General features: G+C 37.3%; 2 protein-coding genes and 1 non-coding gene across 3 annotated transcripts in view; all 3 read left to right on the top strand.

Moving 5' to 3' along the window:
• The first annotated feature begins 317 nt into the window (after positions 1 to 317).
• trnat-agu lies at positions 318 to 391 on the top strand. The gene has a single exon. It is a non-coding gene; the product is annotated as a tRNA-Thr (tRNA).
• Positions 392 to 709: 318 nt separating this feature from the next.
• On the top strand, positions 710 to 9,140 carry LOC121325454 (cysteine-rich venom protein-like). The gene is made up of 10 exons (XM_041267936.1): positions 710 to 1,346; positions 2,483 to 2,635; positions 3,183 to 3,290; positions 4,101 to 4,198; positions 4,370 to 4,467; positions 4,553 to 4,576; positions 5,300 to 5,392; positions 6,331 to 6,432; positions 7,018 to 7,143; positions 7,876 to 9,140. Exons 1-10 carry the CDS (start codon positions 1,194 to 1,196, stop codon positions 7,953 to 7,955), a joined length of 1,035 nt encoding a protein of 344 aa, XP_041123870.1. The 5' UTR covers positions 710 to 1,193; the 3' UTR covers positions 7,956 to 9,140.
• A 3,606-nt stretch (positions 9,141 to 12,746) lies between these two features.
• Positions 12,747 to 25,006, top strand: part of LOC121325278 (low-density lipoprotein receptor-related protein 3-like) — a 38,230-nt gene continuing 25,970 nt past the window's right edge. Inside the window, exons 1-2 of the mRNA XM_041267712.1 lie at positions 12,747 to 13,619; positions 18,062 to 18,109. Of these exons, the coding sequence (XP_041123646.1) occupies positions 13,454 to 13,619; positions 18,062 to 18,109 (214 nt within the window). The 5' untranslated portion in view covers positions 12,747 to 13,453. The remainder of the gene's footprint in view (positions 13,620 to 18,061; positions 18,110 to 25,006) is intronic.

The raw sequence follows: 25,006 nt of genomic DNA, 5'->3' as shown, positions 1-25,006 counted from the left end.
TAGGCTGCTTATGTGGCAAAGTATGTAGTGGGTAAGTAAACGCCACACCACCACACGGCCGCTCGACAGTCACTTACTGTCGCTAGTGCTGTGCTGTACAATGTCTGACTGCGCACTGGAGAAACCCCGGGAAACTAATCATAGAGGAATTATATTTATTGTAAAAAACTATCTGAAGACGAGTTGTATCTAAGGACATTGCAGCTTTATATAATAACGTGCTTATATATATAGATATATAATAATAAAAAAAAGTTCAATCACATTCGTCTTACGTCACTGTGTTATAAAGGCATTTTTTTGCTTTTACTCACAGCGGCGTCGTGGCTTAGATGGTTAAAGCGCCTGTCTAGTAAACAGGAGATCCTGGGTTCGAATCCCAGCGATGCCTTTAAATTCGCATTACCTTTTGTAATTAATTTTTTAAAAAAAGTGCTGGCGCAAATAATTGTACAATTTGATTGCTAAAATCAAATTATTTGTTTCTCACAGTTAAACTTAAGGTCACATTAGTGTAAATAGAAATGTTACATATTGTTTTCACTAAACATACAGGAGTATTTTTTTTTTACACTGACAGTAAGTAGATGGGCGACCAATACCAAACAGATACTGTACGTTTTAATAGTATGCTACATTTCAGTGAAACTTATTAAACCTGTCATTCCTCTGTGGATGGTGTTGTAGATTGCTAGGACTGGAACTAGGAGTCGCTGTACTTGTTTTTGAAGCTTGAGACGATGAAACTGTATAACCTTTTAGGTATACAAGTACAGTAGGTTTATTAAAAATGTCCACTGACAACGGTATGTTAAAATAAATATAACTAGGAAATGTTGTTTTACACTCTCACGCTCGGTTACTCAAATTTATTATTATTATTTTTTAAATTCATATGGACAGTTTTGGTGATGGCAACCGAAGATTGAGTAACATTTGAGAACTTGGCTAAAATGTTAGCAAAGTTACCTCCAGCGGGTCTTTAAATTAAAATTCCCCGCTGCTTCTGCTATGAAATCCTTACGTGGGAGTTTCTTACAAGCACTCGATTGTCATTTTAATGAGTTAATCTTGGCTGGGAAAAAAAAAAAAAAAAAATCATATTGATCTATTAACTCCACTGACTAGGAGACAGAAATCAGCCCTTCGCAGACAGGCAGTGTTGTTCCATCTTCCCATGCTCAGAACTTCAAATGCTGTATTTATTTCTAATCACGTTAGGTTGGTTTGTTATTTTGCATGGAAGAAAAACTGATTACTCTCCGGGGGAAATACAAATCTTATTGGATTTACACAATACTTACAGAAAGAGAGCAGTCCCAGAAGCGGCTAACATGTTGAGGCTGGTAAGCTCCTTGAATTAGTTTGTTATGCAAAGACGCGATTGTATTTTATAGTAACCTGTTTTATAAAATAAATACATCTATATTAGTTTGACAATACAGATTTACTCAAGTGACAAACATGTATCAAATATATATTCTTAACAACTTTTGATGTACTTTAAATATATTATAATACAAAATATTATTTGTGTGTACAATTAGTATGTGTTTCATATACTGTTCAAGCAGGACTAAATTAAATTCTAACTATATATGAAACCAAAGTAAAATCTGATTATTTTTCATACTGGAGTACTGTTCTGTATCTCTTTTATTGTTCATCTGATACTTTTTTTATATTAATTTACACCCAGGACAAGGTAGGTTGGGAAGATCATTCACTACACATAAGTCCTTTGATATGACTATTTATTAACGGGGTATTGTGATGGCTACAAATAGCTGATTGATGTGGGGTCGCTTGTGTTTTAACCAACCCTTTGTGTTTCTTTTGGAGGGTTGTTTAATGACAGTGTGTTTAAACAACACTATGGTCAGTAATATTGAATAGAAACCTTATTTAAAAAACGAGATTCCCCAAAAGGAAAGTCTATAGAAGCTGGAACTGTTATGTACCCAATAAACAGAAAGAAATGGGAAGAACGTTTTTTTCTTTGTTTTTTTTACCAAAATGGCACGAGATACAGTAAAGATACATTCCCGCACAGATCAGGAATACTGTGTTTGTTTTCTGCGTTAGCAGCTAAGATACAAAAAAGGGAGTCGTTTAATTTCCTTCTGAAATGTAGTTCCTTTGAGTGTTCCATTTCGTTATCAGAAAGCTGAGTCGTTTGGCTAACAGGGGCACACCAATTCTTTAATTTGATTAACAAAGCAACACTTTAAACACAGTTCATTTTTTTTGATGTTTCCTTTAGAAGACTTTTCCTCTAAGTGTTTGTCAAATTAAATGTGCTAGTTTCTTTTTAGTATTTCTACAGAAAGTAAAAGGTGTAATTTCATTTCACTATTTTAACTACCCACTAAGACCATATGTGTGACCATATATATGGACCCAGAGACTGCAGTTTAAATGTATTGTGAGCTCTTCTACAGCTAGTCATATAATTGAATTAATCTTTGACATTCTCTCCTAGGAGTGGCAGGATGAGCTGGCCAGCATGGCTCAAGACTGGGCTGATATGTGTGGTTTCGAGCATGGGCACCCCAAGAGAGACGAGCTTCCCTTTAATGGAATTGGACAGAATCTGAACAAATTCATGAGCACCAATCCTGCTCGCCTTAATTCAGTAAGCAATCAAAGCTATATACTCTAAATCGCAATAGCAATTTTAAAACTAATTCGGAAACAACTTTACACTCAATAGAAGCCCCTGATTTAACAAATGCACTAATGGAGATATGTAGTAAATAGCTTTGAGAATCTTGAGCATATAGTGTTACTTGTGTACAGCACGTGCAGCAACTGCTGTATAGACCAGATTGGCTGCATTTGAATACAAGTATAGCAGTCTGGTACATAGGTATTTTAAGGTTTTGGAACACTTAAACAAGAATATTTTATTCAGTACTACTGAAGTCTCAGGCAGTGTTTTAGCCAATCAGCTTGCAAGTTTTCCAGCAGTTTTTTATTTTTTTTCCCCCCCATGGGATGTAAATTCCAAGTAACAGAGAAAGATAAAAATATATATTTTTTTTTTCACTTCAACATTTTAAAACTAGGAGAGGTAACAGAAAAAAACAGTATTTCTATTTGAAAATAAGCCATTTAAAAATTAATTCAGCTGGACACAACCAATTCACCCAGTCAGCAGTGATGCTGTGTCCCCTTTCTAGGTTGAAGCACGGACTGTGCAGGCAGTACAGGCTTGGTGGGATGAGGAGAGATGGTACAACTATGAGAGCAGCAGTTGCAATGGACCCATCTGTGGACACTATACACAGGTACATACAGTACAGTACAAATACCTCGCTTCTCCACCCAGTTTTGTATAGGTTCAGCCTCTAGACCACAAGGTAAACAATAACATAGGTCATGCATTCATAGCTAGGAAGTATCCATTTCAAATCTAATTTGAAGCATATTGAAGCTATGAAGAAGGTGTTAATTTTCAGCAGGAGAGATGAGCACATTGAGAAGTGTTTGCACTTTTTGAGATATTGCTCCAAGAAAACTGCCAAGACTATGTTTGGTAGCTCAGTGACAAAATATTATTTCCTTAGTGCATAGCCAAGGCTGAATAACATGGATCAACCTCCCCGACAATGAAGTACTTTGAGCCATGTTGCCATGGTGACGAATAGGCTCTAGGCCCTATGGTTTGGCTAATACCAAAGAATGAATATTCCAGCAGTATATTATCTAAAACTAGTGTAGCCCAGAGAAAGTGTAGGAAAAATACATCACACTTACGGGTTTTCTTGTTTTTGGCCTGATAGATAATAAAAGAGCCGGACAGGCTCTGTTTTATCCTGTTTTCTAAAAAGGCCACGGACCATTTAATAGAAACCAATTCAATACCTTTGGTCAGCACCTCCAAAAGTTCAAACATTTCTCAATGTGTGCCAAACCCCCCACACACACATCATTTTTCAGAACGATTCCAGTTTTCCTTGGCAAACGTTCTTTCATGATGAAAATGGGGCTCTTGTCGCACTGGTAAAAATGTATACTTATTTACTCATGAACTTAATAATGGCTGCACTGTTATACACTAGTGAACTGTGACAAACCATACTGTGACTCCATTGCAGCTTGTTTGGGCAAGAACACAGTACGTGGGCTGCGGCTATTTGAATGGCTCGAGATGTCCTGGAATGTTTACCTTTGTTGTCTGTAACTACAGTCCTATGTGAGTAATTTCCGTTTTTTGGGGGGTTAGAGGTCAATGGATGCCATTGGGGAATGCTAAAATATTCTTTCCTTAGTGCATAGCCAAAGCTTTATATTGCTGGATAAAGAAATCTAGACAGACCCCCAGAATAAAATGTAATAAAGAAAAGTAAATATATCTTTACTGCAGGGGAAACAAAGGCTTGGATCCAAAAGTACCGTACATAAAGGGAAAGGCCTGCTCAAAGTGCGACTCTGGACATGGCTGGTGTGAGGATGGATTGTGCAGTAAGACCTGTGAAATTCAATTGACTTGAAATACCAGCAGTGATGATGACTGTTACAGTAATATTTATCTTTTCGATTTTTACAGTTGAGTGTCCTGGTGGAAACTGCGGTAAGAATCTGTTTGTACACTTTCAAGTCAGTTCAAGTTTTGTGGTTCAAAGGTTCCCAAACGTTCTTGGCTCAAGGTCCCCCATAACATCCTGACGGAGGTGTCACCCAGGGAATCCACTCAATGGAAAGTTTGGTTCAATTACAATCACCTCCTTCTTGTTAAATAATGCACACTGTTAGCATGGCACTGGAAATGAAGATTACAAATGTACGATGGAGCCGAGGTCATTCTGAGTAACCCCAAGTGCTTAATAACAGCATCCAAGTAAACACATTGATAACATGGGCTTGGGGACAGTGCTTTCTTAGATGTTGGGTCATTTGGGAGAATATATTATTTATGCTGTGGCCTCCTTGGAAACATCTTGCAGCACCACTGGGTACCCACGCCCAGCAGTTCTGGAACCCCAGGTTTTGTGGATCCCAGCACCTCATTTTAGAAAGAACTTTCAGGAGCACTAAGCTTCACATTTAGGAAAGCTATACTGTAATAAATAGAAATATATAAATGCAATAGCAGAAGCATGCTACGAGGATGTAGGGACAGGCAGGTTTCAAACAGACAGGAAGCTTGTGATGATTAAGCTAAAACCACATTGAGGGGATGTAAACAAACTGAACTGTATACAATGCCTGCTTTCTTACTGTGGGAAAACAACAGTGATCCGAATGCTAAAATGGGGTACAATTAAACATTATTATTATTCTATTTTTTATATAGATTGCCCGTTACAGTGTAAAAACTGTGGAATCCTGAACCAGAAAAACTGCACTTGTGCCTGTGCCGAAGGATGGGACTACACAGACTGCTCAGGTTTTAAAACAAAACAAAACAAAAAAAAACAGAGAAAGGAATTAATACTGTTCAAGTCCTATTCAGAAAACTGTTTTAAGGAACGTTTGTTTAAGGAGTGTTTGTAAGCATTCTCTTAGGTTGAACAGGGCTTTGAAAAAAGTGAGTAAACAAATAAACCTTCTCTGAAACAGTTGAGAAAACTGACAACTTGATTTAAAAATTGAAATTGACTTTTTAAAAAAACAGCCCTGAACAAAATATTCCTTAAAACAGTTTGTGAATTTTGTGAATAGCTTTTAATGTTTCTACCAAGAGTGCAGTAATTGCACATCTGGAAATTCATCCAAATTTTTTACATGAAAACTGCAAAAAAAAGTAACCTAAAAATCAGAAGCCTATTTATCGTATATGATACTTATTTAATTACATGGTCTGATAGCTTGACCCCACCAACTAGGAGTGTGCATGCATTCAAATTAATAGAAGGTGTCAGCATTTAAGGGGAACACTGCATAGGAGTTCACCCGGGTTATATTTAGACCGATACATCTAGATTACAGTTGAAAATGCTGGTTGATGTTTAAATTTCAAATTGCTGCTTTATTTAACCAGGATTGTTCCTTCTTTAATATCATTTTTTTTTTAATGTACATTAACCAAAATAAATATTGTAATCATGTATAAGCTATCAAACATTTCCCTCCTTCAGTGCACTCAAAAGAACTGAAAGGTGCTGTTTTTATAAGAAAACATTGTGCTTTCCTGTATCCACTCTATGTTAAGAAAATACACTGTATTGAATATATCAGGGAGTCTGATCAAGTGTTCCACCTTAATACAGCTTTTAAATTAAAGAGATTTTTGTGTAGTGCTTTGGGACAGCCTGGGTTGTGAAAGTGAATCCAAATTAATTGTTGTTGTTGTTGTTGTTGTTGTGTGTGTGTTTCATGTTGCAGAGGCATGTGAGGACTCTGACTCCAGTTTCTGCTCTACGCTGTATGAACCAAACTGTGCCATTATACGACCAGAGCTTTGCAGAGCTCAGTGTAGACACTGTGGTAAGTTAAAAACTGCTGATCCTGGAGATTCACAAACAAAACTTGAATGTTGTGCCTAAAATCACTTGTTCTTGTTTTGTTTTGATTCTAAAGGAATTTTTATGGCATGGAGAATTCTCTTAAGCCATTGATTTTCCATTCACTTCCATTCACTGTGTAGGTATCAAATGTGCAGTTTTGAGGGGAAACCCTTATAACTAACATGTATTTTCATTTTAAATCATATCTGGTTCTACACATTGTTTCTGGGTGTCTTGTACGTCCTTGGTAATTTCCCTTGGAGAGTAAAATGTCCCACTCCCCTTCAACACCTTAATTACTGTCATTAACAAACCGCATTGGCCTTGTAGGGCTGGCCTTTGTCCTGCAGAGGCTGGCAGCGTTCCAACATCTGCTCTCGAGCTCCTGGGGTTAAAGAGGGAATTGGCTTGATCGTGGGATCGTAGGATGCCCACTGACTTTCTCTTCTCCTCAGCTGTTTGCTGTGTGCTTGCTGTTCATTGAGACCCAGACAAAATGAGAATTTCAGGAGGCTATCCACAGACACACACTGCAGATTCACTTGTACACATTTCCATACCTTAGCTCCTTTCAGAAATACAACAAACACAAGGAAGTGCTGCGCTGGAAAGATCTGCCGCAACAAGGGATACCTGAACACTGAAGGCTGCCATTGTGTCTGTAAAAATGGATACTCTGGGAATGATTGTGGTAAGCACTTTGCAGCTTGTAACAGCTATGGAGCTGACAGTAGCTTGGGGTTATCATTAAATAGCATAAATACATTTTAAATACCATTAGCCTGTTCCTGGCTGTTCTACAACCCATCCAAACCTAAATACATTACTAGACAGCCACAGAACCCTTAACAAATTACAGACAGACAAAGGCACAGCAATAGCAATGGTTTTGTAGCTACAATGGGATGCACTTTAGAATGGTACCTCTGTGGGAACATTTTTATTTTGACATAGCAGTGGTATCCATGACAGCACCATATTAATACCACAGAGACATGGTGCTACTGTATCAGAACAAGTGAACCAGATTTGTTCTAAATACATTTTATGCCAGTTATGGTATTGCTGTGGTTGCTATGGTTTCTGTTGGGTCTGAGGGTAATATACACTGATATTAAAATCTGAATGGAAGTATTCCGTGAAGGGATGTATAATTGCATACAAACTGGTGTATTACCAATGTCCCCACAAGCCAGACCTTGGGGAACAATTTACTCAACTATCCAAAGTGGTTTTGTTTTACCGCTTATCTGAAAGTACTCAATCAATACTGTGGCTTCTGTAAATGCCTGCTAAAGTAACAACACTCATAAATAATGCATCTAAAAATAGACTCTTGTACCTTTTCTGGGTCAGGCAATTAAAACTGCTTGAATTACAAGTACACCAAATTCCTATGCTGTTCTGTCTCTCTTTTTTTCAGAGCATGGAGCTGGAAATGTAATAGAAAGCTGTTGGAGTCTGTTGCTGGTTTTAGCACTGGTGTCTCTAATGTATTTGTAGAACCTGAACTGCTAATCAGCGATGTCCCTAAGGTTTTATAACCACACTTTCTACACTTCAACTTCAGTATAAGTGGACTCCAGTGACAGGTCGACTGTACTTGAATAGTTCTGTAGATTACATGTACTGCTGTTAACTATACAAGCCTCTTGAAAACGTTTCCCATGCTTCCACAGTACAGCCCTCCTTCGTCACGCCACCAGGTGTATGACAAGGGGAATCTCTCTGTCTGTTATCAACTCTCAACACTGTTACTACATGTATTGTGTTTTATGGTGGCTAGTTTTTTTTTACCATATTACTGTACCTTGTTTCCCTATGGTTTACCATGCTTTCACTACACTTTGCTATGCGTTACTATCAGTGAACTTTTAGAAGGGGTTGTTTAGACGATCTATTCAATTGATCTGTTAGAATCATTGAACTAGAATCGTGACACATTAATTATATTGTTATTGGTACCCAGTACCCAGTCTTACCCTGTACCTAGCCAGGTATATACAGTATACTCTACCTGTTGTGGTTGTATTGTGGAGGTTGTCTGCCAGTTTTGCTGGAGTGATCGTTCAAAGGCAAACCATGTTTCTTTATACTCTAAGGAGGAGATACCTGAGTGAGGATTTTACCGGCTAACTTAGGCCCTTCTTTAAAATGGAAAACAATGTATGTCCCCCAACAATACCAGCAATAATAACACTATTATTTCATTATATTTTTAACCAGAAATTTTTTTTTTTACACGCAAACATTACACCTAATGTCATCTTTGAACCTTCTTTATAAAGGTTAGATGGTGTCTAGTAGGCTCCTAAATTGAAGGTGTCAAAGCATCTCATCTAAAAAGCATGTAGACTTTAACCATGGTACACACAGGGCCAATGCATTTATAACAGCTGTCCTGTGCATTTCTCATAAGGTCAAGGGCATTATCATTGTTCTCTATTGACACTTAACTAACTAAAGTACTTATTCCAAAATGTAAACTATAATTACATTAAAATAGATGAAGAGAGTAGTGATGGCAGTGACTGTAGTTCTACTTTGAAACTAAAAGATCAGCAATGTTCTAGAGTTGGTTTGTGGTTTGTCGGTCACTAGTTTAGATGAAATATACCCCAGTCTGATATACATACTGTACAAACCCTTTTACATGAAAATGTCATTTTTTAAAATGCAATAAAATATTAACAGTTGCCTTTGTGTTTTTTTTTGTGGTATTGTGCCACTTACAAACTGCTCAAACTTCCCAATTAATTCACATGCCATTTGCAAAGACTATTTATTTTGTATCTCTTTATATCTCATGAAAAGTGTTCCTAATCATCGTTGTTTCTGTTTTTGTTCTCATGTATATTTAAGTGCCTATTTTAGGACTGTTTAGCAGTACGTGGAACATACAAACGTTTACTAGAGAAGGAGATTTTTTTTTCTGTATTACACACAACCAAACTATGGATGATCAGCTGTGATGATAAATTTTTCTATGTCCTGTGCAATGACAGATGATGAGGACACGCTTTTACATGCTGCAAACTGTGATATATACAGTACACTTGGGATGAGTAAGCCTCTGCCATATGTTTTAATTGCCTGTTGAATAAAGACAGCAAGGTGAATAGTTAAATCCCCATTAAACACCAGAACTACAGTACTATTATATGCAAAGGAATAAGCAAAGTTCTCTTTTAAATATAATGATGATGAGTATGAATAAGTATGAGGAAGATCTACATTATGTTCATATAGTTTTTTTTTTTTTTAAAGTATGCCTCAATCCTAAAATTCTAGGCGATGCAAAACTTTTGGCCATAGCTGTACAGCTATTACTGCATCTGCTGCCAGTACTCTAGACACATCATTGATTTGACCCATGGAATTAAAGGTCATTCACATTCAAATCAGGTTAAGATTAACAGCAGGGTGCAAGGATTTCCAATCTTCAGTGAGCCCAAAGCATTGTAATACTGATCAGCAGTGAGACAAAAATAGCATTGGCTACAGAAGAACAAACTTTGGATACTACACATGTTGGACTAGGATTGTGTAGAACACTTAAATAGTTTTTACATAAATGTATAAAATATGATGACTTACTTTATAGAAGACAGAGTTAACTAAATACCTGACCACTCTAAAAAAAGACATTCACCTATTTGTTTTATTTCGCAACAAAAGATCTATAATCCAATAATATTTCCCGCTACAAGTAGAAGCATGCATATTGAGTTGGTAAGTTTCATAATGACATTTTAGCGAGACAATTGCTAGAGAGGCTTGTGGACTACCAAGAAAAAAGTTCTACAACTGGGGAACATGTAGTAACACAAATACATTTTGTAGAATTCTTTGACAGTTGTATTTGTTAATATCTTCAGATTATGTAGTGAACTGACAGAAATTATATTTTAGTGTAAAATTTAACTTGATTGTGGGGCACAGACAGCTCAGCTGCTGTCAGAGCTCTGTTATAAAATAGTAGAATACAGTAATTACTTTCCTTAGATAAAGCTGTGCATCTGCTTACTTATGCAGCACAGTTTGGAATCCCTGTATCATTGAATAAGAGACAGATAGATTGCTATCTATCTATCTATCTATCTATCTATCTATCTATCTATCACTGTGTTTCCTATGGGTAAATAGCTAGTGCTCACATGAAGGCTATCAGTCAGATGTAATAAGAGCATTAGTTTATTTATAGTGGTATGTGATATTTCTTGGGCACAGACTCTCCTGGGACATACACAATAAACCGAATCATGTCTGTTGAGGTGTTGAGAGTTCATCCTGGGTTTATAAATCAGAGTTAAATTAACAGGCGGAATCACAACTATGTTAAAGACTGCCACAGTGCATTTGGGGACGGGGGAGGGTGATGCTGAGACGCCAGAATCACTGTTGAGCCCTCTTGAGGTGTGGTGGACTAATCAACGAAACACCAAGGACAGAAGGTGCCCACTTGAAGACCCCCTTACTTAGTTCAATCCAAACGGTTGTCATGCTGATGCGCTGGGGAGACCGCACTGAAGCAAATGAAATAATTCCTAAACATTTGCAGTTTTGAAAGATGCATGTTCTAACAGCCACGTGTTTTCATTTTAATAAACTAGCTCTGCAATTGGGTAAAGTTCTTAGTTTGCTTGCCTAGTGTACAGAGTTTGAAGTCTGAGTTACTACTGTACCATTATATATTCTGAAATAGCCACGAGTTAATGGTGCAGTGCCTCACACTGTTAGCAAACTGAATAATAACATTTTGCAAGATTGTATTTGAGAACTGGGATTTATTGTTACCTTATTGTTTCTTCTTGTGTTTTTGCTATTGTACACTAATTTGGTTGGTATTAAGTTATAAATATGCTTTATTCTTAGTCTGTTTTTATTTTATTTTTTTTTAACTCGTTGGTATGTGTATTACTGTATACGAGGACAGTACTGTAGTTAATTAGTTATAATTAGATATTTTGGGGAGTGTAGTTCCATTGAGAAATATGGGAATGAAAAAATGTATTAATTATGTGGAAAGTACAGTATAGATGACAGGTCAGTTTTATGATTACATTAGTTTAACTGGTTTTTAATAAAATCACGTTTAAAAGGGTTTCATTAACCATGGTTTATTATGAACCTTCTGGACTAATGACCGACTACAGAAGGTCTTTTTGTCATCCAGCCCGTGTCTGTTTTAATAAAACAACCACATTTGCTACCCTGAGCTACACTTGCAGTTAACAACCATAACCTCCTACTGCTGCAAGTATAGTGACAGGGGCATGCCGCCTGTTTTGTTCAATGGGTGACAGAGTACAAAAAAAAAAGCCTGTGTACCTGAAACTAAGACCAGGGCTACAGCGTAAACAAACTGGACAACTCTACTGTTTCTATAGAAATACAGTATAGTGCAGGCTAAACTTTGGACAAGTATAATAAACAGACAATACATAACATCGTAATGTATCATTTAAAATAATTCACCAGAATGAGTTTGCATCTGTGTATTTTTTCCGGACGCTGATGCAGAACTGATTTGCTCTTTACTTATTTTTTAAATATTACTAACAAAAAACAGAGTACAAACGTGTGCCAGAAGTGAGCCCTGTGAAAAGTGAAATCAGCAGTCATCACACACAGACCGCTATGAAACCCGTAGAACAATAACGTCAGTTTCTGCAAATCATATCTCAATGCATGAAAATAAATATAACACGTAGTAAATGTTGTATCAGATAATAATAATAATAATAATAATAATAATAATAATAATAATAATAATAATATATTATTAAATAGTAAATGTTTATTATGTCTGAAATCTATTTAAAAAAAACAAATATTTATTTTCATATACATTTACATATTTTAATGTCCTATAAGTGTTTCTTATTCAATTATTAATCACGTACTTTTTTCTCGCTTCATCTAGTGTGGTTGTTTTTTTTTTAATTTATTTTGGAAGCATTATTTGTATCTTGTACATATTTTTTCTCCTGCTTTCTTATTTCTGTATTCTGTCCATGCTGTATTAAATTGGAGAGCTCGATCATCATTTCGCAGTTTAGTTGTGCTATGGCCCTCCTGCCACGCGGGGGCGTATCTGAGTGTCACATTTAATAAAAACAACCTAAATTAAAAGCAACATTAAAAAAAAAACAGAGAAAGCGTCAAACAAACGCCAATGTATTTACAACAACACCTTCATATAATTTGTGACGTAAAATATGTTACCTCTACCTATTTAATAAATGAATTTAAAAAACAAAAACAAAAAAGAAACAAACAAAAAAAACCAAAACGTTTTTTCTTTCTCACCTGGCTGAAGCCACGTATTACTGTGGATACGCCAGGGCAGGAAGTTAAACATCATTAATCAGAAAATGAGCTAATCTGTGCCACAGCTGCAGACTTTCTGATTCATCAGCAGCAAAAGCTGTCTAAAATCACATATTACTTGGAAGAAACGTTATGGTCCATCTGTTATTAAACGAAGCAACAGCAGTGACAAAAAACTAAAGGACGATAACGTTTTTTTTTTTTCTTTTTTTTAATTCTGATGCATCAGATTTATTAATAATATTTATAGAAGAAAGTGAGGCGAAAAACAGCGACAGTTCATGCTGCAAGTGCATGTCAACTGGAATGAATGGTGCTGGCTTTGAGTTTCAGGTTTTTTTGGGGGTGTTATTTCTGTTTTGATGGGAATACAATAAACAATCAAACGGCGAAAAATGACCGCAAAAGTGACGCTATATATACCTCGCTGGAGCTGTAAGGCAGAACATTCAGACAATATTTATTGACGACTGAATAGCAGACAGATGTCAATCACATCAAGTGAATATATTATTGCAGTCGCCGGTTATTTCCACCTTCTGACGGTGACACTACCGAGGAAAACATAAAACCAGCAACCGACCGCTCGTTGAGAGAGACTGCTAAGGAATGCCGCCTTCCTGTACCTCTCTATGTGATGACGAAGACACTGCAAAAAAATCGTCCAAATGTCAGTAGTGTACGACACATTACAACACGGGGAAAGCGGCAAATGCTTTTATCCTCAGGATGACAAAATAATCTTCTGGGAATTTCGAATGATGGAGAAGGCTGGAACCTCGCCGAGTCTTCGTTTAAAATGGACATTTCGTCAAATAGCTCTGATTTCCTTTGGTGAGAGAGTCCTTGCCTTTCTTGTACCTTGTTTTTTATTTTTGCATTCAAAAATAGAAAATGTGATTTTGTTGTGTTTTGATTTGTAAACGTTTATCAATATACAAAAGTGTTATTTGCATTAACATTTTTTTAAACGTCATACAGTATAAAAGCGTACGAGATTTAAATTGAATCGTTGTTACAAAAGTGCAAATTGTATTTGTGCCTACATGTAGCAAATATACACACATGTACAGTACCCAGCGTTTCTATCAGAATGTGTGTGCTAATAAGAACTGGAGGTCTGCTGACTTCTTGAATGTCCGTCATTAACTATGCTACTCATTCAGCTGCTTCAGGTTTCAGCGAAGTGTCCCATGACGTTTAAACACTAGTACATCATATAGGTTGCTATTAGCCAATATAGAAAAAATAGCACTAGGTTACTTTTTTTTCAATAACAACATCAATACCCCATTATACTTGTATTAGGGTTCCTGAAGTACATCTGCGTTTAAATATGCCATTTATAACCGTCTACTGCTGCAAGAAGTCGCAGAACCATGCTTATTTGGTTCATATAATTCTCCTACAGCTAAGACTGGGATGTAAAGAAACTATAATAAGTCTAGAAAAGTTGATTCATAATGCATAACCAAGGTGCAATATGGTATTATCACTGATCACACCAAGGAATTGTATTTTAGTTTGAAATTCAATTGAAATTGTGGTCATCTTGGTATTTTTCACACAACTACAATACTAAAATATGAACTTGGAAATAGAGATAAGATAGCCCCGTCATTAGAGTGACATTTGCCCTTTTATTGATCTGTAACCCAAGATCTCAATTCATTGCCGTTGTGTCGAATAATGATTTTTTGTTGTCTGAATGGTTTTGTGTTTGCTGGACCTTCAAACAGGTCCTGACCTCAGAGCATTTGAAACTAATTTACAAATAACAGAACCAACTTACAATACAGCTTCATTGAAGTCTGTGTCCTTCACCTTAAAATGTGAAATTAAATGTTGCGGTGCAGAATTGTAACCAAAATCTTTGTACAGAATAAGAATGTTTGATGAAAGCAGGATGTTTGGAAGTCTCTTGGTATTAAACCGCAATGGTGGTGTTTAATCTCAGAGTTGTCACTTTTTATGATCGACACTTTTCTGTGGCCCCTTAGCAGTGGTATTTCCCATGAATCCGTGTGATTTCCATTTGCTTCAATCACAGCATCCATTCTTGGCAGGATGTGGTAAGGATGTGGGGCTTGTGGAATTCTTTATTTCTATCTAGTGTTTAAATCTGCATCAGCAGAGCCTTCATTATACCAAAGTGTGTGTTAGTCTAACCTGCACCGAGGGCTGTGATCATACAGCACTGCCTGCACTTCATGCAGATTTCTCATGCCAGCTGCCCCCCTGGGCCACAGTTAAAGATGACAATGTGGAGAGCATCATATTCTCTCGAGGTTAAAATAGGAGGCTTATCCACTGCATTTTCACTGCACTATGTCCAAAGTAGTTTAACTGAACAGCTGACCCAGAAGGAAATAATTTTACCCCTGCAAAGTTGCTACATTTATTGTGTAATATATAGTATGTATGTGAATAAAATTAAATCCATAAACATAGCTGTTTTAATGTTTAAACGTGGTACTAAGACTGCAGTATAGCACAAAATGTGTAATTTAAATGAAAAATGCCCCCCATACTCCTTACACAGTCCTTGAGAGAACACTAATGCATTTCAGTGCTCTGCCTCTGTAACTAATGCACACTGCTTCTCATTCCCCAAGTGACTGGAGTACTGTGTGACCAACTGAGATAAAATTCTAATTTATTTGGTGGCTGGAGAACTGCAGAGACCGCATTAGCACTGTACCAATTTTGAGTTGTTCAATTCATTAATTCACTAATTTAATATCTTTATATTCAGTTAATGGAAACCAGAAACGGACAATCAGATATAAAGGGCACAAGGGTATATCCACACATGCTGTAGCTTACTGTATCAAACAGAAGAAGAGTGCTAAACTTTGGAACTGGCACAAGAAACAGGGAACGCTATTATGCAATACAAAGAGTTACCAATAGGGGGTGCTGGTGAGGCCCATTCATGAATATCCAGAACCCAACCAGGATAATCAGTTTTTCTGCCTTGTCTGTATCTGGGATAATGGGCTAAATACAAAGGTAATGCTTGTCAATGTATTCAGTCTACAGTAAATGAACATAACTGATCAAAACTATTACAGTACGCTGGGGGTACGCAGGACGACTAAAAAAATGCACAAATAAAAATGAAAGAGAAAATAATGATCTTGAATTGTTTTAACGTTGTTATATATTCTCTAAACCATGGTGTATACTCATTTAATCGTTGTTTAGCAGCTCAAAGTTAACCGCTAATGGGAAAAAAAAACCAAACAAAACTCAGAATCTTTCACATCCACATTTTCCACCTGTACGAATGCGCGACTTCAATTGCATGGATTTCCACTCTGAAAGGTGAAGCAAGCGTCTGGCGACTGTGCCTGGAGAGCTCTCTGTACTGTTTATGATCTTTACTGTTTTCAACTTGTATCGGTGAAGCACAGTGTTTCTGCGTTTTTTAGAAGTATAATGAATCAATCAATCTTTTATATAGCGGCTTTCATAGTGGAACACCATCACAAAACGTTTTTCAAGATGCAATAAGTACAAGAAAATCCATAACACTTCAAATACAGAGAAATGCATGAATGCTTTGGTAAACATAAATAGTCATCACAATACTTCTACCTGGACGGTTTTTGTTTATTACCGCGGCTTTATTTTATTAACAGCAATAGCGGCTGGTTGAATATGTGTTAGGTGTTTGATACATTTCTTACTTGCAATAGGAAAATACGGTGGCCCGGAAGGTCAAGGTGACCATTTAAAAAAAGTGCTGCGCAGCATTTACGAAAATGGTGTTGAAACTTAAAAACGAGTGTGCGAACACAAAAAAATGTACGCCGGAAATAAGAACGATAATGACTTCTTGCACACATTTTTTTTTTTGTGTTCGCAAACTCGTTTTTAAGTTTCAACACCATTCTTGTAAATGTTGCGCACCACTTTTTTTGAAATGTTCACCTTGCTCTTCTGGGCAACCGTAGAAGGAAAACACAAGTCAGAAAGTGCAAAGCTACATAAAGTTAGTCCCTTTGGATAATTTTGAGTTGATTATTATAGTTTTATCTTGAGGTTAATGTTTTTGATACTGTAAACATTTTAAACCGCTCACAGTTCTGCTGAGGTTGGAAGGAAATAATAACGTGATAAATATTTACAGTGCAGACTGTTTTGTATTATTAATAATGACTTTTCCTGATAGAAAGTGAATGAGTCTTTCCAAGGATAAGTACTACCTTTTAATTCTTTGCATCCAAAGACATGTAATTAAGTTTTCTCCAGCAATTTGTCAGTCCCAGACTATTGTGTAAAATTATACATTAAATACACAAGAGAAAAAAAGAAATGTGTTAACCAGCTTATTCTGCTTATATTGCAACTGTGGTACCATTCAGTGAGCAAAAATTGTAAGGGGTACTTTAGCTGAAACCTCCCGACAGAAGGGTAGTTTCAGCAAATGGTTGAAAACCCCTGCAATACAGGACTAATGAAAGCAATAATTTTCAGCAAGTACACAGCACAGGAAATATTCTATTTTTTTTCTTAATGGATTAAAAATATCCAGATGCTGCTTTTTATTTTATTTTTTTAAATTTATATTCTATCCATAGACTGAAGGATTAGACTTATATCATGGTCCACTTGCTCCTGGAATAGGTAATGACACCGGCATGGCCGGTCACTGGATCACCCGGGTCACCACCACCCTCCCCCCCGTATTATACTTGTGCAACTACCTAGTCGTACTGCAGATGATAGTCCTAAAAACTGCCTTTACTGTATACGCCTATATGATATGTAGAAGTCCGTCAAGGTAGTGGCATTAATATCTAATACTAGTTTATTAAAACTTATTTTTAAGGTGTTGTGAATTGGACCATAATGTTTCATTCTCATCTTGAGTTATACCATATTTAGTGTTAAAAGATTTAGCCGAACTTCCACTCTGCTTCACCTCTTCACAAAGATGATGGTGACTTTTACATTACAAAAAATATGATCCCTCATTGTCTGTTTCCTGCAACCTTTCTTTGTTTAATTACTTGCATGTATGCGCTCTTCTGTGTGAGAAAACAGTGTGTTTACAGTGCACTTGCCCTCCACCTAACAGCTGACTAAAATGGATTTGAAAATAGCAAAACTGAAGTGTAGCAAATTGATGAACCGTAGTGTGTGTTTTGTTATGTTTGTTTAGCACACTAACCCACTGCACGCTATTGAGTGCTTGCCTGGCTTGCACACTAAGAATATTAGTTATTTTTTATCAATAGGATTAATGCAGTGTTCTTGTGTTTTTCCAGCTGGTTTCTTCATTGTTCGGAGAACCGAATCTACTGCAATAACAATGGGTAAGTGTCTATACTTGCAAATATTCCTTCTGTTGGGTAGAGTGCTGGCAGGCACAGTTCAGTCAGAGAACACCTCAGATTAGCCCCTGCCATTTGGAGCAGGGGTGGCCAAAGTTGGTCCTTCCAGCCCTGGTCTTTGTTCCTACCTGGTCTTTGTTCCGGATTGTTTAATTGAACCAATTAAACCTCCATCCAGACCCTGAAGTAGTTGTCTAATTTTACCTGTTAAACCTGGAGTGGAATTGCTGTCCAGGAACGAGATTGGACACCCCTGATTTAGAGACTGGCAGTTGTGCTGAACTAATACTAGAGCTAAGTTAAGACCACCAAACTTAACCTGTGACTTAAACCAGATCTGAACCCAGACCTCCCAAGGTTAAAGGCAGTGAGGCTAGTGAATAAGGATTCTGAAACCTGATTTGTGCTCCACGAATAGCAGTGTGAAGAGTGGTTGTTTATTGCTTGTCAGTTACGTTTCTTTTTTTTAATGCCCTGTGTATGTACTAGAGTAAGTGGCCTTGTTCTATTAATGCATGCATTGACTAAGTGAATTAACCTGTTTGTAATGTTGCCACGCACATGCATTCTTGCTTCGTCGAGAGCTTTCGTTTATAACATCTAAGTTTTACAACTGAACTCTGCCACACATTGATCAGGTGCATTTTTTTGTGGATTGTTATATCTTCCACTAAAAGAAGGGAATCTGAATTAACTTCATTTAGACTTGAATTTATAGCCTCAGTGCCACCGTTCGTGATGAGTTCTTCTTTAAAAGCAATATGTGACAGAATTCAATACACAGTGTCTTGTCTGATTGTTTCATGTTTTCCACTGTACGTGTTTGTGAGGGTCATTATTACAATGCTTTGGTATTGAGTGTAGTAGGAATCCAGTTTCACTGGTGCTTTTTAAAATTTATTACTCGGCAGTTATTTTTAGGCTCCTCTCACTGCTGCCACCCCCAAGCTGACTCGGGAGTGGCGAAGACGAGCACATGCTGTCCACCGAAGCATGTCCGGTCAGCCGAGCGCTTTTTTTTTTTACCCCACTGTAGACTCACTGTGCAGCCACCTCAGAGCTACAGTGTTGGAGGACAATGCAGCTCTGGGCAGCTTATAGGCAAATCCACAGGCGGCCGGCCAGACCACAGGGGTCACTGGAGCGCGGTGAGCCAAGGACACCCTGGCTGACCTACTCCACCCCACTGCGCCCCGGGCGGTGATCGGCCAGTTGTGCCCCTTGTCCCTGCCGGAATCTTGTAAACCGGAGTTAATCAGGGAGAAGCTCCTAATAACTTTGCTTCTTTAACCATGTGGTACACTTGACTTCCACCCCACTTAATATCCCTTAGGGGAGTAAAAGCATGAGATTCATTTTACATTAATATATTTGCTGTACAACATGACAACACTTCTGACATGCAGTAATGTAGCACAATAGTCTACAGACACTGCAATGTGTGTTTACAGCTTTCGAATGTGTTCTGTCATTACAATGAACAGTACTGATATTAAAATTACATTTTTTTCCATAAATTAACCTTATTCTTATCCATGCAATACATTTTTGTTCCACAGTAAAACACATTGCTGTCACAATATGTTGTGTGTGTTAATATTTTCTTGCCAAGCTGGTAAAAACTGTAGTCACAGTTTTTGCTTAATGGGTTTGATGATCACTTCTACATTCTAACTCATGACAAAGTCTTGGTGGATACATGAACAAACTGTCAAAAAACAAATAAGATCAGTAAGATTTTCTTTGTTTGTTTGGAGTGGTTGTTAACTGCAATGTCAAAGTATTTTCAGTTGAAATCCTTTTAGCAGATTCCTGTTTGTAGCAAAACCATGACAATGACTTGATCTGAGACATTCTGTTCTAAAGACTGTCCCCCACCCCATCCAGGTGGCTTTAACCAAGCCTATGGGGTCACACCACCTTACATGGATCGCATGCTGGGGAGGAGGGGTCTTTTCGTCCTCCTGGATGAAAAAAACATGGAGAGGATTTCCCTGAATACTGGCCTGTGAGCTGATAATCAGATTGAGATAAAAACAAATAATATATAGGGTACTGTAACCACCTGTACAGTATCTGATAAATTCAGAATTGTACATGATTGCATGAACGATGATTGACAAGCTGTAATAAAACTGCATTATGTAGCTTATCTGTAGTACATCCATGCTGTAACTTGTAGAACACTGGATCATAAGGTGAAACTTGAAAAATGTGTCTACTAAGTTTTATCATAAAATACAAGTGTGATTAAATGGACACAGTGAATATAGCAAAGGTAAAATTAATGCCACCTTAATGGGGGGTTTATAGTACAGTGCTTGTCTTTGGCCCAACATAACACTGGAACATTCATTTTAGTTTAGAGAACCCATATATTTTAAGAAGTTACAAGGAAAATGTGTCGCGCATACTGCTTCTCAAGGTTGAATATGAACATTGTTATTTGTTTATTTAGCAGAAGCTTTTATCCAAGGTGACTTATGCTATGCATCAGCTACAGAGTCGCTTACAACAACGTCTCACCCGAAAGACAGCACAAGGAGGTTAAGTGACTTGCTCAGGGTCACAAAGTGACTCGGGGATTGAGCCAGGATTTGAACTGGGGACTTCCTGGTTCAAGCCCTTTTCTTCAACCACCAGACCACACAGTCTCATTTAAGATAATACAGTGAACCTAGACTTGGAGGTTAACTAAAAGGCAGGTAGGCCTACCTGTATACTGGAGTTTTAAACTAAATTTTATTTTGCACTCCAGAGTATTCAAAAGCCTGTGCAGCAGAACACAGCACAGCAAAAACAAACAAAATCTACTTTGGACCGGAATTGAAATCTGCAGTGTTATTATTTTTTCTGTTGTTATAAGTAGTCGTAGTGGTACTAGTGTATCTTTATTGGCATAAACTGTTCTCTTAAATACAAGAGCATTTATATTTAAAATTGTTTAGTGTACGTGTGAGAAAATTGAAGTAGCCACTGAACTTATTGTTACTGTGCTTTTGTAGTTTAACTGATTTTTATGTTATTTTTTTAAGCATGCACACAATGTAAGTACAATAATTTTAGTAAAGTTGCATTGTGCGCATGGGAGTGAACATTCTGCATCCCTGTAGTACTCTATCCTCTTTCTTCCAGTCCTTAAAACATAAATAAATAATAATATTCTTCTATACACACAAACAAATACAAAAAATATTTTCATCCAAAATTCAGCTGTGACAGGTGCTTCAAAAACAATCATGCAACATGCTGCTTGTTGAGATTGAAAATAATTGAAATCTAGAATTCTTTCTGATTGACAGAAACAGCAGCTGTGAAACGCACTGCTTGACTCTGCTTGACTGTAGGGTATTTCAAAAAAACATTTTGTAGTCTGTTTTGTGAGAATCCGTCCTTAGACTGGTTGATGTTGATTTTCTTTTTAAATGTTTTTTCACTGTTCTCCTGAAGTGCGATGGCATTAAGAATAGAATGCAGTCTGACATTTTAAGACATTGTGAGGTCCCTGAATGAAATAATTTAGGAGTGAGTGTGTCATGACAATACTAACCCTCCTACCCCCTGGTGTGCAATGTGTTAATGTTTCCAATTGGGCCCATACCCAAAAGGACAGGAAAAGCAGGGAGAATGACCTTCAATTGAGCAAAAATTTGAGCCTATATATTATTCAATGCGCATACTAACAAACAAGGACATTTCTGCAAGTATACCCTGTGGTAGTTCATTTAAAGGTTCAAATGTCAATGTTATTTCATATGGTCTATGACTGGTGGGCAAAATTCCCATATTATAAACCCATGTCCTTTCCAAGTACCTGAACATTTAAATGCTATCCAGAATAAATAAAAACACATTCTAGTGAACAAAAAGTTTGTTACTTTTTTTCATATTACTGATGGCTCTAATTTTGTGTCAGCTGTGGCTGGGGATGAATGTCTCATATGTTTTTAAACATTCAAAGGGCCTAATTTTCTACTTTTAAAGGCATCAATCCCTCAGGTAAATCTCTCTCCTTTTTTTTATTCCGACAAACTTTAACAAAGCTTGAAAATGCATAACATTGTAGCGCTTCAGATAGTAACAGAAAAATGAAAGCAAACTTGAGTGTCTTTTAAAGTGCATTGAGATTGGTTTGTTTGATTCACTTGCAGCTTCATCCAGACTAGGGTTCTATTGGTTTCACATCGCACTTTTCCAATTGCACTCGGCTCTCTTGCTGATTTACTAGAGCGGAAGTTTTCTCTGGGAAAAACTTTTTTCCCATCATGCCCAACATGGAGAATACTTGATGTGGTTGTGCTGCTGTCTGTGTTATTTTGGTTTGTCTGGTGCTAACAACGTCAAACTGTTACCAAAGTAACGTAACATGCCAAAAGAATGTCAAGTGTTTGTTGGAAAAACGCTGTTTTGGAGGAAATGCCAGAGACAATCGTGATTAAGAAAAAGATGGACATTTAACCAACTGCAATTTAATTATTATTGATGATACTGATAGCTTGTTGTACGCGTGACAGTGTGGTGAGATACAGATATTACAGGAGCTGGCTCACTAATCGGGGAGCAACACAAATGCAACAGTGACTAATGTCAGTACAGACACTACCTCTTTGTCTTGGTACAGTGTTTTCTCTGTGAGTGTATATGGCACCATTACAGTAAAGCCAGGCGTAATACATGTGCTAAATAATTATTCAATTGTTATTTCATACTTTTCTTTGCTTGTGACAGTTTTGCTATTATGCTTAAAGAACACACTTGCTGCAGTAATAATTAAATCTCAAACACTATTCCCATCATTTGATTGAATAGGCCAGGTTGCGCCAGTTAATAAACTGCCCCACAGTGTTTGTCTGTCTGTCTGTCTGTCTGTCTGTCTGTCTGTCTATCTATCTATCTATCTATCTATTGCTATCATTATGTTGTTCTTTTCTGGTGTGTATGTGTGACACTTTCCTTGGTGCTTGCTGACGTACATCATTTCCACGACTTGCTACGCTGTTTGGAGCGGTTAGTTTCCAAGTGAACTGGAATATGTTTTGTTTCACGTTGCAGAAAGTTGAAACAGAGTAAAGTGGCAAATGTACCGAGTCCCCTTTCCAAGCGAACCAAGACAACCATTTCAAGGGATCTCAGTTCACTTGGTTTGATGCGCATCCTGGTGCGATTACATGGTTCTCAGAGGTTTCACATATCACTCCAAGCGAACCAAACCGAACCACACTTCAATCCACATCAAAGGGTCAAACGAACTACGTTTGAAAGTGCCCTAAGGAGGTGTACTTACAGCTGAAACTACCTTGAGGGCTTGTAAATAAACTGCTTGTTGAACAGGACTGTGGGACAGTGCAGCTTTAAAATACTCCATGAGTTTCTGATAGATAGATTTCAATTTGTAATGTTCGTTTTCAGTAGACAGTCTAATTTAATCAACTTGAGCAGTACATCAAATGTTGGCTTCCCGATTTAATAGATAGCCTTTAAAAGCTATTAAGGTAATACAAACATCTTCCTGCATATCTAGTTTACTGCACCTCTGGCTGATCTTTTTATTTTTCCATGCTTTCAGTTATTGTGATCAGTGAAGCAGCTTTGAAGCCTCTTTTAAAGACAGATTGCAGTACTGAAGAAATGCTCTGATATACATCCGGCAAGCTGTTTACAGTGTTGGATTGGGCTGATAACATGTTAGAAAAATAACTTTCTTCTAACCGAAAAGGCACAGAAGATGTTTTTGTCATTTTTTTTCCCCTTACAGAGCACTTACATGCACACCTTCAGCCGTAATAAAATGTACATTTGCTTGTGGAAAGCATTTCTCCCAGGGCAATGCTCGTGGCATTATAAGTATTAAAATGACAGCGGATATGGAGAAAACAAGGCAGACACAGTCAGCTTTCCCCTTGTATGGTACCTCCAGGGATGCTTGGTTTTTGTTCTCAGAAACTCTGATTGATAGATAAGTAATGATTTTGTCACAAGCCGATGTGTTCACACTGTAGTCCCTGCGCAGTCACGCAGTGAGTAAATGATAACAGGGAGATTGGTTTTGTTCACAGATAACGCATCAGTTATTCAAATTGTTCAGAATTCGTTGGAATCAATGACAAATTTCAAAACCTCATATAATGTTTCATTGGCTATACTGTAAGAATGCTTTTGCCCGAGGCAGCAAAGGATGAAGAGAGTAGTTAAGTGCTATGAGGCAGTATATGAGAGAGAGGAAAAAAGAACAATAGAAAATATCTACAGAAAGTCGGACACGTGGAATGAGAGCAGCTGTTCCAGGAGACATGTTGGGACCTGTCTTGTTCCTAAGTACACATCAGTGCAGACGTGTAAATCTTGTGTGATCCCTCACTGTTTATTTCCCTTGTAGTTCACTGTATTACCCTAATCCTATCCCCAGACCTCACCTTAACCTATTACTATTATAGACTGATTTATAGTGATATAAAAAAAAGGGAAGGATTGCTTTGGCTGAAGCGGCAGAGTTGTGATTAGCTGTTTCACACACACTGAGGCAGATCGCAGGGAGAGCGGAGACCGATGGATCAGAAGCAGAGGGGATAACTATTCATAACTCTGTACTTCCAGAGTTTAAATGTGCCATTCGGTATGTATGTAATAACATACGTATGTAAAAATGAGTGACCATCTTTTGATTAGATGAACCTTGGATATATAGAAGTCCATCATACACATACACATATACAGGTATGGCCAAAGGTTTTGCATCGCCCTGTAGAATGAAACCTGCTGTAAAACATTAAGCTGTAAAACATACTGAATTGCATACCACGTTGTAGTTTTCCATGTACTTCATGAAAAACTGACAAATTAAAAAATGGGCATTTCAAAATCTAACTGTAAAGCCATAAG

This window comes from Polyodon spathula, chromosome 13, assembly GCF_017654505.1.
Source record: "Polyodon spathula isolate WHYD16114869_AA chromosome 13, ASM1765450v1, whole genome shotgun sequence".
NCBI classification, from domain to species: domain Eukaryota; kingdom Metazoa; phylum Chordata; class Actinopteri; order Acipenseriformes; family Polyodontidae; genus Polyodon; species Polyodon spathula.
Note: the sequence above shows the minus strand (reverse complement) of the source record. Positions and strands in the feature narration are given on the sequence as shown.

Bases quoted from the DNA above. Each gene is read 5' to 3' on its own strand.
- LOC121325454 (XM_041267936.1), top strand. From the start codon at position 1,194: ATGCTGTATTTATTTCTAATCACGTTAGGTTGGTTTGTTATTTTGCAT. The intron at 1,347-2,482 runs GTAAGCTCCTTG...ATTCTCTCCTAG, and splicing joins CGGCTAACATGTTGAGGCTG to GAGTGGCAGGATGAGCTGGC. The intron at 6,433-7,017 runs GTAAGTTAAAAA...TCCATACCTTAG, and splicing joins AGCTCAGTGTAGACACTGTG to CTCCTTTCAGAAATACAACA.